At 37.0% G+C, this 20,254-nt stretch overlaps 1 protein-coding gene across 8 annotated transcripts in view; it reads right to left on the bottom strand.

Annotated features, from left to right (window-relative positions):
* Positions 1–20,254, bottom strand: part of LOC105327269 (titin) — a 53,740-nt gene that overhangs the window by 21,293 nt on the left and 12,193 nt on the right. For 4 of the 8 annotated variants that reach the window (XM_034464928.2, XM_034464935.2, XM_034464969.2 and 1 more), the window contains exons 3-17: positions 10,171–10,208; positions 9,294–9,512; positions 7,587–7,729; positions 6,500–6,601; positions 6,117–6,279; positions 5,196–5,527; positions 4,912–5,070; positions 4,649–4,741; positions 3,493–3,519; positions 2,481–2,653; positions 2,231–2,305; positions 2,078–2,094; positions 1,901–1,962; positions 363–1,397; positions 60–170 (exon numbers count right to left, since the gene is read on the bottom strand). In XM_034464928.2, the coding sequence (XP_034320819.2) occupies positions 60–170; positions 363–1,397; positions 1,901–1,962; positions 2,078–2,094; positions 2,231–2,305; positions 2,481–2,653; positions 3,493–3,519; positions 4,649–4,741; positions 4,912–5,070; positions 5,196–5,527; positions 6,117–6,279; positions 6,500–6,601; positions 7,587–7,729; positions 9,294–9,512; positions 10,171–10,208 (2,749 nt within the window). Of the gene's footprint in view, positions 1–59; positions 171–362; positions 1,398–1,900; positions 1,963–2,077; positions 2,095–2,230; positions 2,306–2,480; positions 2,654–3,492; positions 3,520–4,648; positions 4,742–4,911; positions 5,071–5,195; positions 5,528–6,116; positions 6,280–6,499; positions 6,602–7,586; positions 7,730–9,293; positions 9,513–10,170; positions 10,209–12,826; positions 12,851–20,254 lie in introns of those variants that run through there. The other 4 variants (XM_034464987.2, XM_034464976.2, XM_066085832.1 and 1 more) reach the window with 3 other exon arrangements.

The raw sequence follows: 20,254 nt of genomic DNA, 5'->3' as shown, positions 1-20,254 counted from the left end.
GCATAAGTATATATGAATAAAGAAGAAAATTTCCACTCATTGTGAAGTTTTATCAAAACCTGTGGGGATTATTGGGTCAGCTACAGCGGTCACAGAGGAAATACCCTGGGGGTAATGCTGTGAGCAGGTACCATTCTTACGTTGATTGGTAGGGTTCAATTTAAGATCAGCTAAAAATATTTAAAATCCAAACAAATAAATACACAAGTTGACCTAAATCATTATTTGACATCTGGGCATGCAGGAATATAAATAAAATCATCTGAGTAAAGTCAATAATCTTTTAATCATTGGTCTACCTTGGAATAATAAAAAGATATACCAATTTTAAAATTTGAAAAAAAGTGGACTTGAGTACATACACTCTGATAAGGATAAATTGCTCTGAATCTCTGTGTCATTGAGCCAGAGGTCACCGCTGGTGGACAGGCTCTCTGTCATACTGGAGGCCTCTAGTGAGATGTTGTCATGGAGCTGTAGCCATGCTTTTCCATCCTCCTCATTAAGTCTCTCCTTCCGTCTTCGGCCATGGATAATCTTGAGTCGTCTTTCGAATTTCTTTTTGACATCTCTTCCTGCTAGATTCTGTCTCATCTTCTTTGGTTCTCTTTGTTTAGAGCCTGCTTCATTATTACCTATCGTCTTTACTTCAGTCCGCTTTTCATTTTCAGACTTCGGAAATCTTGCTGATGTATTCATTTTTGAGCTAGTGGTGCCAGAAACCTTTGAGTCATCATCATTGGAAATCTCATGTGGAAGAGCCACTGATGGATCTTGATTCATACCGTGCTCTATTTCTACATTATTCAGACTGTGTTCTTCATCAATTGAACTCATAATGTCTTTTCTGTCAAACTCAGTGTCAGGTCCTTTTAAGGCAATTGATACATTTTCATCATTTACTGCCATCTGCTCCTCAGGTGGTGTATCAACAGTGGGTTTGTTTAGAGAGCTATCATTCTGTTCATTTCCCATAAAAATATCATCATTCTCCTCCTGGAATTCAAAGTTCTGTTCCAATGGTTTTTCCTCTTCCATACATGGTAAGGCTTCCTCTCTCATCATGGGCTTTCTCATTTGATTCAGACTTTTAACCGGACTGTCATCTTTTTGAACTGATGCTTTCATACCAAAACCAGAACTAGCACCAGAGCTCAATACATCCTTCTGGTGGCCATTTATGGTTGAATCAAAACTGCCATCTTTAATCATTTGTCTTTTGTTATTTCTTGACTGCATTGCAACAACTATTCCTTTGTCAGATGATACCGGCGGTAGTACAAGTTGGCTTGAACCAGGCAAAGAGTTTACTAACTTTCCACCAAGAACTGGCTCAGAGAGTTCCAGTTTGTGTTCAATAAGAGGTAAAAAACATGGCTGGTTTTCCCTCCTCAAACCTATAATTTCTTAAACATCTATGCAGACATCACAAGTATACATATAAATGTGCAGACTGATGGACAATGTACATTTTCAGCAGAGAAAATGTATATTGACAAAAAGTGTGAAGTAGAACATTCATTTTCACAGATATCTTTAATTTCCTATGATAAAAAATATCATATATCACATGCATAGTGTGCCAACAAGCTGTTCAGAGCTTGTAATCCTTTCTAAAACTCCAAAGCCAAAACACTACAAAATATTCAAATTCCTCTCCAGATCAATATTTGTGCAGCATGTATTAATTGATAAAAATACATCTATAAACCTCCTTGGTATAAATATGCATCAAAACTGAATCAGCAGAATACAAATGAACATGCAAGCAACTGTTTGAATTCTAATGAAGTGGAACATTTCTGACCCATGTATTGATTTGCATGTTTTTGTTTTGCGTTGTATATACCCTACACCACTATGATTGTAATGACAAAGCTGATAAAGGGAGTTAACTCACCTGTTGGTTTCTCACTTTCTAGCCCAGAGTCAGGGGATATAGGCCTTTGTTCTCTCTTCACTCTGAAAAACAAAAGGACTTTTCAATTCAATTTTAGCTCTTTTTGTTCTCCTTCCACTTGCTAATTGAATGACTCTACAGTTTTAACATAAATAAAATGGAAAGAGAAAAGCATACCTTTCTTTCTTCTTAGGCTGAAATAAGAAAGTTTCAAATAGTTTTTAGAAAATTTACATAAAACAAATATTTCTTTGGAATTGAAAATTCAATTACTATAATGCATTGGTATTTCAACTTTTAATATGTAAATAAACAAAGACTGATTTCTACCTCCTTTTTCTTCGGGGCACTCCAAAAATTGGTTGTTGATTTTTCAGCTTTCTTGACAGTAAATTTTTCTGGTTCCTAAAAACAGATGATGTACATTTACATTTATTCAGCGATTGTTTAAAACCAGCATTTGCCCAAAGATAAAATTGCCAGACTAAAGTGCATTTTGAAATTTAAAGCAATATATCACAATAAAATATTATTGATATTTTTTATTTGTGGTACGTACAAGCCCTTGTTAAGTTCGTACCTTCCATTCCCCTTCATGATGCTTGAATTCTTTAAACTCTGTCAATTTCTTCTCACTCTTTTTTACATGGAAGCCACTTCCTGTGGGAAGATCATACTTGCGATCTGTGCTGAATGGAGATCGTGACTCTGTGGCTCGATTTTTACGATGTTTTACCTTGAAAGCAGGTGGAGCTGTAATATAAAGTTACTGGGTTAAATTTTGGAAAGTTTTCACAAAGCATTTTTAATAAGTGATGTTTCTTAGCAAAAGAAATGAGAGGGACACAACTATTATACAGTATGTAAAATGTTTTGCAGTTGTAGTTTTTAAATAGATAAATATTAATCAACAATATTTTTTTTAGTCAATATGAAGTTAGATACAGATTATAAGATCACGAATTCATGTTGTAAACATGAAGCTTAGAAAATAATAATTTCATTAAATATTTTAAGAATGGTTTAATCATATTGTTAAAACCAAATTACATAAAAAAAAATACCTAATTAAACAAGGTCATGCATACACAATTATGTTTGTAACAAGCATATGTGCCTTGAATTTAAATTGTTCTGATTTGATTTATTTTTTATTTTCATACCCTGTCACTTAGTAAAATCTAAGGCAACTTGTTTAAAAAAATTAATTTATATCTATCATTTCAAATAAATATTAAATGCAAATTAAGACATTAAGAAATGATCATATTAAATGAAAATTATTATATAATGTTTCTCCCATCCCAAAGATAAGAATTTTCAAAAGCTATTGACTGCAGATAAAGTTAAAGATGAATATTTCAGAGGTTAGCATTCATTAAATTTGAAATTTAATTGACAAGTTTTTAGAATTCAATCTTGAAATCAAGAGCAACAATCTTAATAAGAAGTGTGCGGGTAAAAGAGGATAGTGGTATTTTTTTTTTTTCAAATAAGTTATAAAACAGAGAGAGAGGACTCTTAATATATCAGAGTTTTCAACACAGTGAGTTATAAATGTAGCAGACATGTGCAGATACTACATCTATTACTTGGGCTTCTATTTGATGAATGGTTGTCTACAAACAATTCAAAAACAAATCTCAAAACATTGAAAATATTAATCGAATGAAGTGGACTTAGTGATCAAAACGAAGTCATTGATTCCGATCCAACTCCTTCAATAAATCATACGTTAGCTACTAGTACTTCACTTTCTATGAGATAAAAAATCATTGATCTTTTACTGTAGATTCCTTATTTTACGCAAGTACTTAATTCCGCGATTAAGCCGTTTCCATCAACTCGCAAGAACATAAAATCGCAAATGTTGAATTTTTATCATCCTTTCATGTAGTTTACATATATCCGAAAAATAAAAGCAAGGTTTTAAAATACACAGGATGCGCTTCTCGCAATTTTTTAAGCGGATATTAATTCCTCGCATTTAATTCCGCGATTAAGCCGTTTCCATCAACTCGCAAGAACATAAAATCACAAATGTTGAATTTTTATCATCCTTTCATGTAGTTTACATATATCCAAAAAATAAAAGCAAGGTTTTAAAATACACAGGATGCGCTTCTCGCAATTTTTTACGCGGATATTAATTCCTCGCATTTAAATAGGAATCTACAGTATCATATTAAATGTGAATAGTTTGACAAAAAATACTAATAAAAGATTAACACAATTGAATATGATATATTTTATATCTGATATATTTTTTCCTCTTACATGCACTAATCATCAACTTGAACTATTTAACAAATTCTAAGAACCCTTGTAATTAGAGCTGGAAAATATATATTTTCAAACAATTGAGTACATGTATTAAGTTCATAATTTTCTACAAATGTTATATCAAATTATCAGCATATCTATTCTAGTACTGAATGTTATTTGAAACACTCATAACCTAATCAAAGCTAAAGAAAATGCATTAATTGCACAATTATTTACAATCCTGTGAATTCAATACTGGTTTTCCTATAAATGAGCAATTTGTATAAGCTAGCAAAAAAAAATTCACGCTTTTCTGCACAAAGATAAAATAACTATATTTCAGTAAGCCTAATATCCTTCAAAATTGCAAAGCAGTAATTAGAAAAAAACAGATGCAGCATACATTAAATGCTAACAAAATTTATTTTTTCATTTTGCCTATGCATTATAAATAAAACTAGTATTTGAAGTCAAGCTGTGCACCTTTATACAGGGGTTGCCTTCTCTTGTTGCTATAGGGACTGTATGGACTGCTCCCACTACCCTCACTTCTATCTTCCCGCCTTCCTCTGTGGTCTGAAGAATAAATCAAGAGTTTTGAACATTGGGAGAAACAGTTTAGTCATCTCTCTCTCTCTCTCAAAAAGTTTTTGTTGATGTCAAATTAAAAAAATAATGAAATTTCAGTCCAAACAAGCAGAACAATGCATGAATATATGTATTCCAAGAAGAAATAAGACATTAACCACTAGAGGAGTCCCCCATGGAGTTGGGTGTGGCCCCCGCTGTTTTGGTCTTCTGACTCCCAGTCATTCCAGTGAATCCACTAGAGTGGGATTTTTCTCTTGTTTTACTGGAACTGTTATAGGAATTTTTCTTCTTTCGATCATCTTCATCCTCTTCTCCTAAGAAAAATAAAATAAAAATTTCCAATTTAATCCCATATGGTCGCTTTCAATCAAATGAATGAGAGTTATCTCCCTTTTTGTTCAGCAAACAGAATCCTGTTGAACATGAACACAGTTCATACCTTCACTATCTGCATCGTTATCTGTCTGGTTCTGAACATCTAGAGGATCTAACAAATGATGCTCACTCTTTTTTGAACTCTCATTTTTGTCCTCTTGTTCTACAACATTTTCCAAAATCTGATTTTGATGTGGAACATCAAACTGCTGACCACTCTTCTTGTCAGTAGCGTTGTAATTTGGATCCTCCGGGGTGTCAATGGGGATGGTGACTTCTTGTGACCCCATGGATGTGTGGCTCTCTCCTCGGAACAGACTCTCATCAATCGTGTCTTTGCTCTCAGTTTTGGTGTCTTTCCATGGAGATATAGCATCCATATTCCCCTGCATTGTTCTAAATAGGAGAACAAGTAATCACATGATTGTTGTTGACTGCTACACAAATTTTGTCAACACAGCAAGATGATTTTATATACTTCACATCTTTGATACCCACATAATTATATGTACCGGGTATACACAACAGTTTATAAAAAATGAAAGTTGATGTAAACTCTAATTCGCACATGAGAAAAAAATTGGCTAGGTTGGTGAGTGCCTTGCCATCACATATATTTACAGCCATGAACCAGTCTAATAAGTCAACAGCAGAAATAAAAGTTGGGTTACAGGAGAGAGAGAGAGAGAGAGAGAGAGAGAGAGAGAGAGAGAGAGAGAGAGAGAGAGAGAGAGAGAGAGAGAGAGAGAGAGAGAGAGAGAGAGAGAGAGAGAGAGAGAGAGAGAGAGATACATGGATTAGCGGTATACAATGTTATCATTACTAGATAAATTAATGTATACATTTTTTCCCGTTAATTACTGACAAAGGTACATGATGTTGAAACTCGTTATCCTAAAATATGTGCTTTTCAGCAGAATTTAACCCACATACATACATGCATCGATTAAACTTAAGAGAGAGAGAGAGAGAGAGAGATAAGCACCTGCTCTGATTCTGATTTTTGTCTGCTCCTTTACCCCTTCGGACATCACTCTCCGCAGACAATGGCGTCTCCCTCATCATGGCCCAGTGCTTCACTATCTCCTCCTGGGTCCCTACACTCTCTTCTTCCATCCCCTGCTCCTCACTGACCGGGTAACCTGTGTCTGAAGACACCATAAAACCAAATCATGCAGATGGTACATTGAATTGTCTCCCTTTTTAAGCAACCCAAATCATTCATATAAAAAATCTTGTATTTATGTGCTGATAATTGAAATTTTTATTTACTGCAATGAAAATGGGAAAAAACACATAATGAGAATGAAGAACTAAGTTGTTTTAAAATCTTAACAAAAAGTATTTCAACTTGAATTGTAGCTGTACCATTAGAGGCTTTTTGTGCTGACTGATTAGGTATCTTTATTTCTTCTTGTTTCTCAGCAAACTCATCTTCTTCAGCTAAACTCTCTGAAGCAGATTCTTGCTCTAATAAAGCAAAAATTTGATCTATTAACCTTTACAGCTTTCAGGAAAATGTGAATAACAGGACATTAATAATAAAACTAAGGATTTTTTTTCTCTAAATTTCAATTGTGAAATAAACTTTTATTATCAATTCTGTCCATATTACACCCCTTAAGGCCTTTAGTATTAAACCACAGCCTAAAAGGATTTGCTTAGCAGGTAATCATAACCAAAATACAATTTTGCACATTTTATCCATTTTTCTAACATTTATCCAGGAAGTCCTTTAAGTACAAGTCCGCTAATGACCTGTTTTGAGTGTATATCTTAATTATTTTCCATGCTAATAATTTGACAAATTGTTCTGTCAACTAATGAATTTACCCTAGCGAAAACCTTCAGATATATACGATATACCATGAAAGTTAAGTCAACCTAGGACCAGTGATATAAAGCTAGATACATGTATGGTCATCAAAGGGCACCTGCTCCAAAAACTTGAACCTGCCCTTTCAGCATCAAGAAATTCATGACCCAGATTCAGCATCCAAGTTAATTAAGTCCATTAGTATACCCAGATGCATCATCAAATGATTGTATTAATTTAAGTTTGGAGAAGATATGACTAATATTAATAGCTTAGACACAGAACCTGCACCCAAATTTTAAACCTGGTCTGTATGACGTACTGCCAATATACCATATCAAGTTCCCCCCGACTTCGTCTCAACGATCTGCAATGCAATGCAATTTCATACCAGGAACCTATTTACTAAGTTCATTATAAGGCTCCTTTTACTAACTAAGGCTCCATTTATTAACCATTTCCTCCCAAGTTTAGCTGCTCTACAGCTACACATTTCAGATGATTCCAATCGATTCCAATCTAATTCTAATTAAGTTCATCGACACTTAACAGCAGTGAGAAGAGAGCTAGATCACAATTAATTGAAATTGTTGTTCCGACTGACATGTTTCTGGATTAATTCCCAACAGTTATATTAACCTTTCATCAGATGCTTCAATGACAGTTCAGGAAATGTCAATTTCCAGTTGGACGGATTTTTCTGGACATGCTCTTGGATAGGATGGTCATGTCGATGGTACGTGAAGCCTCCACCGGTCCTCATGATCCGATCCACGTGGTAGCTGTAAAGAAAAACACCATGTCAATCTAAAAACAAGAGGCCAATGGGCCACATCGCTCACCTGAGGAACAACAGGTGTGATAATATGGACAATGTAGTAATATTACATGGTAGCTGTAAGGAGAAAACACCATGTCAATATAAAGAATAATATGCCAACATATTGTAAAGCTGTGAATACTTGCTAAAGCTATTGAAAAGAGTGTGATGATTGTGACAAAGCTTAATGTTTTATGCACTGAAGTCTATGGAAAAAGATTGACAGCTAACACAAATGTAAAGAGTTGACACTTCTAGACAGTCCTAATTCATTACCTTATGATTAATACACTTTTCAAAAACAATATGTGTATGCAATTGAGCAGAGGCCTTACACTGAGTAGGGCCTTCATATAGAGAAACTGACCAGGATCACATTATGTATACTTAAATCTAAACTTCATTTTAAGACCTATCCACCAAAAAATCAAAACAAAAAACAACAACATATCTGAAACTCGGAGAAGGAGACAACTGTAGTCTAGTCTATCTAGTCTAGGCAATCATTTCCTAGAATTGTGAGTGTCGCCTCCATTAATGTTTCACACTTCTCATCTAATTTGATGAGTAATGGTTATGGAAGATCACACCTCTACATCAGGATTCCTCAGTAAAATAGCACTTTAGACATCATTAGGGCTAAGTTCTTCACAGGAATGAAACATCACACTCTTGGAGGACATACTTTCCTATTTTCTGCTCTTTGTGAAGTATCTGGAAACTTCACGCATTGGATCCCATCATTTTGTTAATTTTTTGGTAATGTCTGATTAGAACAGAGAGAATTAAGATCAATTTGCCACTTTTCATGAAAACCTATATTATAAATCTCCCCTGGTTATTCAGCCTGTCTAGCCAACTTTTCCAGTAGTTAGACAAAGTCATGACTCTGCATATTGTTAACATCCCAATAGGCAGCATGGACCATTTGGGAATTATTTCAACACCAAGGAAACTAAAAGTTTATTTTTTAAAAGTATGTATTTTTCATAGTTTTCAATCTTAGCATATTATAAACATATATATTCTGAAATTATTTCTTGCAAAGCATGTAGACCAAATAATACCTGTGAACATTATGTACTTATTTGAAATGGCCACTTCCATTAATCATGAATTACCGTACAATCAATTAACATATATGTACATGTATGTTTTATTCCTTTATTCTTTCTTTTTTTTCTTCATTTCAAATTTTTTAAGGAACTTAGAGTCACTCTGAGCAGAACAAAGATAATCATACGGAATAATGAGGGATCAATCAAGACAATTTTTCATAACATGCTGACACAGGTTTGGTATTTTATCTGCAATACCGGTATGTATGATTTTCATACCCAAATGAACCACCACAGAATTCAGTATGCATAATTTATAGCTTAAATTATAACCCATGTAAAACCTACTTGTAATACACATTTAATAAGCAAGCTGTAACAGCTTGTGTTTACACTTCATCACAAACACAACCTCCCATGATCTTTCATGGAACAATTTTAAGCTTTTAAAATATTGCATGTACATACTGTGGTTCAGAGCTGCGTTCACATCCATAGCATAGGCCTGACTTTCTACAACCAGTACAGAAGCCCGGGAAGTTGTACACCCTCTCCCGTTTGTCTGTCTGTGCGTAGTAGCGTCGCTGGACCATCGCCTGATGGACGATCTGGAAGTAGTGCTTTGGTTCCGCCAGCAGGTCATGATGAAGGAAGGAGAGAGATGGGACTTTGGGGAGCTGGTTCAAGCTTTAATAAATGACCAATTCCAAACAGTTCACAGAACAATTCTAAATACCGTGATATAAAATTTGTTTAACTCTGTGTTTGAATGAACATCAATACAAAGAATATTTTATCAACAAACCAAGTAATTATGTCTTTCATCACAAGAATAAACATACCTGGTACATTTACTAATATTAAAAATGTAAATTTATGCAATTACATGGACTACATTTTGTCCTCATTTTTAATATGTCTATAGCTTTACATGTAAAATGTTAATAGCTTTTTAAATCAATGATAAGACCTTAGACCACACCAATATAATTTCTTGTTCTTTGGACCCTGTGTGCTCGTATTTAAATAAAACTATACAAATAATATTATTATTAATGTCCCTCATCTAGGAAATCCTACGCTGTTTTCTGTTCTATTTCCACTCTATTTTTTCTTAGTTCAAATAGTTAAAAATTTTAAATCAGAAACAAGTAGAAAAAATATAACAGTCCACACAATATTATTTATTTACCCCCTATAATTTTTGCACATGAAAAAAAATTAATTTTATTATCATTCGCTCCTCCGCTCATACTATTTTTCATTTGATATCCGACGAACAAGAAATTAATTTGGTGTGGCCTTACAACAACAAAATATTGTTTGAAGAGTCATGCATATATACCTCTCTGCAACAAAGGCCACATCCCCAACGTCAATCTCCTAAAATCAAAAAAGACATCGCAATTTATTCAACAGTATAGAGGTAAACAGATATCAACCTATGCAGTGAGAAAAATTTTCCTTTCAATAAGCCTATTAGAATTAAATATCACAGATGTTAAAAAAAAAGATAAAACTGAGTAAGCCTTTCAAATCTTTCTCAAGGTCTGCATAGGGCTATAGTTCTTCCATTTCTTAATTTGCAAAAAATCTATTAATAAGCCTTTGCATTTCCCTGTGTATATTACAGTAAGGTATTATTTTTCATTCTGAAAAACTAATTAAATTTCCCATGGGTTCTCACTTAGCCACTTTCTTTATAAACCTTTTAATTACATTTTCATTTTTAATCAAACATAAAAATCATTTCAATATGAATTTAATTATTTAATCAATCATTTGTCGTATCTTAACAAAGGTAAAAACTTGGACATGTCGGAGAATCTAATAATTGTTCAATATCTTAAATGCTTCATGCAGCTCCAGTAAAAATGGATGAGCAGATTAAAAGTCTGACTGAGATCTCAGCTTTCCAGGTTCTCAGCAAATTTAAGCCCTTCTTGACAACTGAAAGCTCACAGTTTAAGTCTGGAACTTCAAGCAGCATAATTCAAATCAGAGAGAGAGAGAGAGAGAGAGAGGGAGAGAGAGGTCTTCAAAGGTTTTTTTTGACACCTACAGGGAATACATTTTTACTACTAATCTGATATCATAATTTAACTAGTTTAAGAGTTTTGAATAATAACCTTTATTTCTATTATATATAGAACAATAATGTATACATACATGTATATCTGTATTTTAAATGATATTTTTGGTAGCAAAGGCTTTGTGTAACATTTATAATTATCCACATAAATATCCATATTGAAATAGGATTCTACATTTTCCAGTAATGAAAATAATCATAAATATTATTAATAATGTCTTTTGCATTGTGGACTTTTGTTTTACATTACTGTAGATTCCTTATTTTACGCAAGTACTTACATCGGATCCGCAATTCAACCGTTCTGCATCAAATTGAGAGAATATGAAATCGCGAACGCCGAATTTTTTATCTAGTTATACATACTTTACACCTGTCTGAAAAAGCGAGATTTTTAAATTCGCGAGATGAGCTTCTCACGATTTTATGTGGATATTAATTCCTCCTGTTTAATTAGGAATTTACAGTAATCTATTCACAAACATGTCAACCTGTATCAATTTAATGCCCACAACTTGTATGCAGCTTACCTTAATAAGACTAAAAGCAAAATGAGTAAACATACCTACGGTAAACATTAATAATTCTGAAGAGCTAATGTTTACATTTCAGAAGGGTTGGAAATGACAGCCAGTGAATTACTCTACATTTTCATTAAATAAATATAAACGTCGGCATGTAAAGGCTTCCCAGTTAATTTCACAGCGATTTGTAGAAAGTCACTTGTCTATACCTCACAAAATATGACGTCAAAATTAACTTTGATGTCATGATTTGCATGATTCATTTGGATAGTTCTCTGAATATTAGGGAATGTATCATAACGTTACAAGTTAATATTATTGTGCCGCTTCATGAATAAAACCACTTGTTTCCTATACATGTACTGTACATAGATCCTGTTGTTGATACTAATGATACTAAATTTAATATAATCAATGTTGAGTATGATATATAATCAGCAGAATTAAATCTTCTTTATTTTGATTGCCAAAGGATGGATCATTATACCCACACATCAAAGGAAAAATATGAATTCAAAGAGAAATCATTAAAGGACGTCCAAAAATGTGGTGGCATAAAGAAGTTGAAGTTGATTTCTTTTCCTCTTTTGACTTTCGAATCAGGTTGACACCGCAAAGGGAAACAACTTTAACAAAGTGTTGATTTGTTTATCCACATGTATACAGTTATCAGTGGTTATTGCCTGACGTAAAGACGTCAGGCATATCAAAGGTTTGAAAGTTGCCCTCTCCGAAACAGTGCAGACAATGGGACCAAGCAATATCATGATTTTTCATGTAATAAGCAACAGTGAACAAGAGATTTAAAGTAAACGAAAGGTTCACCATGCAAGTGTGTACCGGGTAATAATAATTCTAAAATAGATTAGCCAAATCAAAACATTGGAAGAGGGTGTCTGTGCCCAAATTTTTGATCAATTATTACAATTAAGCAATTTCATTCATCTTTAAAGGGGTATAACATGCATGTCTTAATTTCTAAATGTACATTTAAGCAATTACTTGTCAAGTGCATGTGTATGTTAATTTAATAGATTTCTTCTAAAACATTTCAGCTAAAATATAGTATGTATAGTTGTTACAAAACAAATGTCAAAAATTCATTTGACCTCTTTCCTATGGATGAGTATATCCAAAGCATCGGATATCTCATCCTTTGCGTGAAAGGTTAAGCAGGACTTCAAGCCATAAGGCATCATTCTTTACTTTTGCGCACCAATTACAAATGGGAATCATGAGATACTGCACTGAAATTATTCTCTTTTGAGAAGTGGACATGGGTGTAGGCTATGCCTGTCCATTTCTCAAAAGAGAATATCGTAGTCAAAGATCCTACTTGCATTTACATAAGAGCAAAACTAAACTTATTGCCTGACGTACGGTACCTACTACTGCAGGTGAATGGTAAATTATCATTATTATGGTTGGCAAAGCGTGTATATTTTACTAAAGTCAAGGTAGCTGCCAATAAGCTACCTGCCAATAACGAATTTTCATGTATTTTTATCGACTATGAATTAAAGCTATTCGAACCCGATTGCATTATATAGAAATTTAAAACGGCTCAAAGCGCTCAAACTAGGAGGTGTGCCATCAGGCCGAGACCGGATCCTCTGGGGTACGGGTGTCCCATGACGAAATCCGGTCTCAAAAGGGGCGATATAAGCACCGATTTTCGGCACCAGGGCGCCGAGTTGACCCTATCATACAGGTTCCATATATTATTGTAGGGTCTCTATACAGGGCGCCTAGCGCCCAAACTAGGAGGTGTGCCATCAGGCCGAGACCGGATACTCGGGGGTACGGGTGTACCCTGACGGAATCCGGTCTCAAAAGGGGCAATATAAGCACCGATTTCCGGCGCCAGGGCGCTGACATGACCCTATCATACAGGTTCCATACATTATTGTAGGGCATCTATACAGGGCGCCTAGCGCCCAAACTAGGAGGTGTGCCATCAGGCCGAGACCGGATCCTCGGGGGTACGGGTGTACCATGACGAAATCCGGTCTCAAAAGGGGCGATATAAGCACCGATTTCCGGTGTGAGGGCGCTGAGTTGACCCTATCATACAGGTTCCATACATTATTGTAGGGTCTCTATACAGGGCGCCTAGCGCCCAAACTAGGAGGTGTGCCATCTAACTGAGACCGGTTCCTCAGGGGTACGGGTGTCCCCTGACGAAATCCGGTCTCAAAAGAGGCCATATTGACACCGATTTCCGGCGCCAGGGCGCTGAGTTGACCCTATCATACAGGTTTCATACATTTTTGTAGGGTCTGTATACAGGGAGCATAGCGCCCAAACTAGGAGGTGTGCCATCAGGCTGAAACCGGATCCTCGGGGGTACGGGTGTCCCCTGACGGAATCCGGTCTCAAAAGGGCGGTATAAGCACCGATTTCCGGCGCCAGGGTGCTGAGTTGACCCTATCATACAGGTTCCATACATTATTGTAGGGTCTCTATACAGGGCGCATAGCGCCCAAACTAGGAGGTGTGCCATCTAGCTGAGACCGGTTCCTCGGGTGTATGGGTGTCCCCTGACGGAGTCCTGTCTTAAAAGGGGCCATATTGACACCGATTTCCGGCGCCAGGGCGCTGAGTTGACCCTATCATACAGGTTCCATACATTATTGTAGGGTCTCTACTAGCGCCCAAACTAGGAGGTGTGCCACCAGGCTGAGACCGGATCCTCGGGGGTACGGGTGTCCTCTGACGAAATCCGGTCTCAAAAGGGGCGATATAAGCACCGATTTTCGGCGCCAGGGCGCTGAGTTGACCCTATCATACAGGTTCAATACATTATTGTAGGGCATCTATACAGGGCGCCTAGCGCCCAAACTAGGAGGTGTGCCATCAGGCCGAGACCGGATCCTCGGGGGTACGGGTGTACCATGACGAAATCCGGTCTCAAAAGGGGCGATATAAGCACCAATTTCCGGTGTGAGGGCGCTGAGTTGACCCTATCACACAGGTTCCATACATTATTGTAGGGTCTCTATACAGGGCGCATAGCGCCCAAACTAGGAGGTGTGCCATCTAACTGAGACCGGATCCTCGGGGGTACGGTTGTCCCCTGACGAAATCCGGTCTCAAAAGAGGCCATATTGACACCGATTTCCGGCGCCAGGGCGCTGAGTTGACCCTCTCATACAGGTTCCATACATTTTTGTAGGGTCTGTATACAGGGAACCTAGCGCCCAAACTAGGAGGTGTGCCATCAGGCTGAAACCGGATCCTCGGGGGTACGGGTGTCCCCTGACGGAATCCGGTCTTAAAAGGGCGATATAAGCACCGATTCCTGGCGCCAGGGCGCTGAGTTGACCCTATCATACAGGTTCCATACATTTTTGTAGGGTCTCTATAGAGGGCGCATAGCGCCCAAACTAGGAGGTGTGCCATCTAGCTGAGACCGGTTCCTCGGGGGTATGGGTGTCCCCTGACGGAGTCCGGTCTTAAAAGGGGCCATATTGACACCGATTTCCGGCGCCAGGGCGCTGAGTTGACCCTATCATACAGGTTCCATACATTATTGTAGGGTCTCTATACAGGACACCTAGCGCCCAAACTAGGAGGTGTGCCATCAGGCCGAGACCGGATCCTCGGGGGTACGGGTGTCCCTTGACGAAATCCGGTCTCAAAAGGGGCGATATAAGCACCGAACTTTGGCGCCAGGGCGCTGAGTTGACCCTATCATACAGGTTCCATACATTATTGTAGGGTCTCTATACAGGGCGCCTAGCGCCCAAACTAGGAGGTGTGCCATCTAGCTGAGACCGGATCCTCTGGGGTACAGTTGTCCCCTGACGAAATCCGGTCTCAAAAGGGGCAAAATAAGCACCGATTTCCGGCGCCAGGGCGCTGACTTGACCCTATCATACAGGTTCCATACATTTTTGTAGGGTCTGTATACAGGGAGCCTAGCGCCCAAACTAGGAGGTGTGCCATCAGGCTGAAACCGGATCCTCGGGGGTACGGGTGTCCCCTGACGGAATCCGGTCCCAAAAGGGGCGATATAAGCACCGAACTTTGGCGCCAGGGCGCTGAGTTGACCCTATCATACAGGTTCCATACATTATTGTATGGTCTCTATACAGGGCGCCTAACGCCAAAACTAGGAGGTGTGCCATCAGGCCGAGACCGGATCCTCGGGGGTACGGGTGTCCCTTGACGGAATCCGGTCTCATAAGGGACCATATTGACACTGATTCCCGGTGCAAAGGCGCTAAGTTGACCCTATCATAAAAATCGATACGTTATTGTAGGGTCTCTATACAGGGCGCCTACCGCCCAAATTAGGAGATGTGCCATCTAGCTGAGACCGGATCCTCCGGCGCACGGGTGTCCCCTGACGGAATCCGGTCCCAAAAGGGGCCCTATTGACACCGATTTACGGCGCCAGGACGTTGAATTGACCTGATCATACAGGTTCCATAAATTAAGATAGAGTCTCTATACAGGGCGCGTAGCACCCAAACTAAAAAGTGTGTCAACAGGCCGAGACCGGATCCTCCGGGGGACGGGTGTCCCCTGACGGAATTCAGTCTCATAATGGGCCAAATTGACACTGATTCCCGGTGCAAGGGCGCTAAGTTGACCCTATCATACAAAATCGATACGTTATTGTAGGGTCTCTATTCAGGGCGCCTAACGCCAAAACTAGGAGGTGTGCCATCAGGCCGAGACCGGATACTTGGGGGTACGGGTGTACGCTGACGGAATCCGGTCTCAAAAAGTGCGATATAAGCACCGATTTCCGGTGCCAGGGTGCTGAGTTGACCCTATCATACAGGTTCCATACATTATTGTAGGGTCTCTATACAAGGCGATAGCAAACAAAAAAATTGTTTGCTATATAATATTTCAGTTTTTATGAAAATGCAACCTGACTACGACAGCTAAACAAATGTGAGATGGCGATGGTAGAAAAAACTGTCGCAAGTATCAAACGAACGGCCGCAAACCAAAATGTTTTCTGAAAAAAAAAGAAACAAATGGAGAAAAAGAAAGTTTTAAAAATCTAGTTCTTACAGACATAATGGAATTCCATATACGACAGCCAACTGTAAGCTGCCAAATTCCATAGCATAGCGCGATTTTTCTCTAACTTTCACTTTCATTTTCACTTTACATTCACTTTCTTTCCCCCTAAAACTACATTGATCAATTTGAGTAATATTTACGCAAAACACAGAAGACCCAATCACCAAATTTGGTGCGTATGAATACATTCAACCTTCCTTTGGTATTTCTCAAATAATATAACTGACTCTCCTCGCGACTTCAAATCGGATCACGACCTGATGTTTTACTTACGCTGATTGATATTTCATTGATGTTAATATTTTCTTTACCTGTTAAATGGATTCAATTGATAAATTTCATGGTATTTCAAAAGTAATTTTATCAAATAACAGAATGAAAAACAATATTGTATTATTAGAATTCAAAGCGGATTACACTATTTTTGTCCCCATAATTCGGCTGTTCCAATGGCTCTTCCGTTAATTGCGCATTGCTCGTAAAATAAGGCAGAGGTTTTTAAAAATAAACCATAGTTGCCGAAAGGAAATGAATTTAAAAAAAGGTAAATATAAGCATTAAATCATTATCATGCAACGTTAATGATAATGAATTAAATCATTATTATTAATTGCAACGGTGAGTGCAAACAAATTTTCATTACGCGCTAGCGCGCGTTATTCAATTTGTATGCACACACCGTTACAGTTATGAGACCACATCTTTAAAAAAATAATGCTTCAATGCTTAAATATGTGTATATTACAACTTTTAACACTGATTTAAGCGTAAAGTTTGTGGCAGTTTTATAACACATCAGTTGTGATTGTTGAAGTACAAAATTTGATTTTAAGGCAAAGTTAAAAAATGTCAACATATTTCAAGATGAATAAAAGTTATCTAACGGTACATTATATTCTAATTTCTGTGCCTCCTTAATATAATTCGCCAACGTTTTAAGATTGATATTAGTCTTTATTCCTTAAAATTGGCAAAATGATCATAGAGGTAAGAGCCAGAGCCGTTGGAATGTTGGTGTTTGGATAGTTCATAAGACAGGTTTTATTCAATTTAAATCTGCATTTATTTTGTTCTCGACATTGTTTTAAAATACAAATCAATCCAAAGAAAAAATTGTTTTCACATAGTTCTTCTCTTCCATAAGTGTATCTTCATTTCTTTTTTCAACTTAAAACATTCTGAATGCTCGGTGCAAAATCCATCCAATCCGGAAGTGTTCGTGATATCCAGCAAAGTTTAAGGTCTCGGATCTCAGCCAAAGTTTAAGGTCAATGCATCATTATTAACTATTTGAAAGTTAAGAAGTGGAATGCAGATACCTGTAATCAAGACCAAGACAAACATATGTTGTTTTTTTCATAAAGTAAAAACATAATACTGGGTGAACACTTTGTACTTTGGTGTATTTACATTAAGAGTATGTTCTAAATGAAATTTATGCGAATGTTTTGCCATATTGTTTGAGGTATATGTGTGTAGTACTGCTAGTTCGACATTGTTATAATTCAGCAACTTAAAAAAAATCTATACTGTATAAACATGTGGAACAAATCAATCATTCTCATTACTGGCCGACAGTTATACGATATGAAAGTGTAAAAAGTGACTGTTTCTTCGGAGCTTTGAAGTCTAGTTAAAAAAATTCCAAGGCTTTGCTTTTCTTAAAAAGAGCGAGTGTTTGTTCGAGACAAATCATGTCACAAAAATGATAATAAAACGTATAAGTAAAATAAATTTGATTGTGTTTCTTTGCATTTTACTTAGTAAGATTAATTAATAGGCTGATGTACACAATTTTGTCCATATTTATGGAATTCCTTATACGACAGCCAGCTATAAGCTGCCAACTGCTTGCTGCCTACTGCTTACTGCTTACTCAGCCAACTGCTTACTGACAATTGCTTGTAGATGGTCTTGTCTCAGAAATAAAGGCATTTAAGTGGAAGACAGTTTAATTAATGTTTCTGACTATATTTCGATCTAATAACGGAACAGGTCTGGTTACCTATGTTAACCATTTTGAATATTCGTCTCTTTTCATTTTTTTAAAGCGCTAAGCATAGCTCAGCGCTTTATTGGCGTTATACTTCTACTTCCGGTGCATCTAATAACTGCCCCCCCCCCCCTACGAGCAGCTACACACTTGCCTCCTCACATACATTAAAAATATATATACATCTGCATATTATTATTAAAAATATTTATATCTTGTATTTTTATACATGTAGAGTGTGTAGTCTCTTGTCACCTAAAATGTATATTCCAGTGGCTGAGTTTCTTAGCTTTTAAAAAAGCTAATCTTGTGAGTGCATAAACAGAAGCTGGAATGTAGAAAAATCAAAACGACTTGTAAATAGCCACACATAGTTCTTATTGTTTGCCGCTTTCCTCATAGCACATATATAAGGAACTAAACACTTTAAGTTTGCATAGTAGATCTCATCTGTGTGGGCGTATATTTTACGTTTGTTACTAAGACGCAACAACTTACCAGATAAATGCAGAGCATATGCAGAAGAAGATTCAGAACATCAATTTGATGCAATGCCTTTATAAAGATAATACACACGTATAACGACAATACAAGTGCAGACATTTGTCAAACAAACGTATTTAACACGTCGCACACAATGTACAGATGTGAAATAAAGTGTACCAAAATCAAAGGCTTTTATATAACATGATTCAGGTAGGTGTCCATTTACAAGTCGTGTTCAGCTTTGATCTAAATTAACTGTAGTGTATATGATAAATCACAATATACATGTACATGTATATTTAAAAGAAATGTAATTTCGACCAGATTTTCTTAACCAAATTAAATTAAATAAGAATAAATTTTGGATGAGTACAACTTAAACGCCATTTCGACCCTTCTGGCATTAGATACTTTCAATTGATATTAATTAACATTATGCCGATAAGTCTCATTTCTAACTAAGCTTGCACAAAGTAAATTTCCTTTAGAACCAAGCTAGGTTAGCGCTTTTCAGTACTTTCAGTACTTTGATTGTTATCTCCGTTTGGAAAGCGTCGTTATTTACGTGATCATTGCGATACATTTACCTTTTGACGGTCAATATGTGATTTCATGATACGACGTAATTTGAACAGCCGATATCTCAGTATATCAGAAATGTGATAATCATGATATAAAACATATATCACATGTGCTATGATTGATAGAGGTTCATTAAAACGTTAATTAGTTTTTCTAGCTGTTTTTGTTGTAATTTGAAATCCTGATTTGCATTGCTCTGTACGCGATATTATTACTAGTGTCCCCATGCGCAACTTGCTGCAAAGAATTTGCGCTGGGAATGAGAGATTAATATTATCCGTGACTTTAAAAAAGTGTTCTGGCAGAAATTTGATTGTTTGATTTTTACAGAAATTAAAACGTTATAAGGTTCCAAAAAAGTTAGATAGATTTAGATGCAGCATCGTTTACGCATAAGCGTCGGAACCGGGGGGAGGGGGGGGCTAGGGGGGCTGAGCCCCCCACTTTTTTTGCAAAGTTAGACCTAACCATTAGGGACATCGCATCATAGAGGGTTCAGGCCCCCCCCCCCCCCCCCCACTTTTTCTCGCAGCAAAAATAATTGTTCCTAATTTTACCTTGAAAGATTAAGAAGTTGGAGTCATAGGCATACTAGCCACCCCCACCCCCACCCCCCCCCCCCCCCCACCCCCACCCCCACCCACGAATTAGGATTTCCATGATATTGGGAATTAGTGTATTTTTCCTCAATATTTCTGAGGATTAGTCT

This window comes from Magallana gigas, chromosome 5 (assembly GCF_963853765.1).
Source record: "Magallana gigas chromosome 5, xbMagGiga1.1, whole genome shotgun sequence".
NCBI lineage: Eukaryota > Metazoa > Mollusca > Bivalvia > Ostreida > Ostreidae > Magallana > Magallana gigas.
The sequence above is the reverse complement of the archived record's forward strand: the minus strand, read 5'-3'. Positions and strand labels throughout refer to the sequence as shown.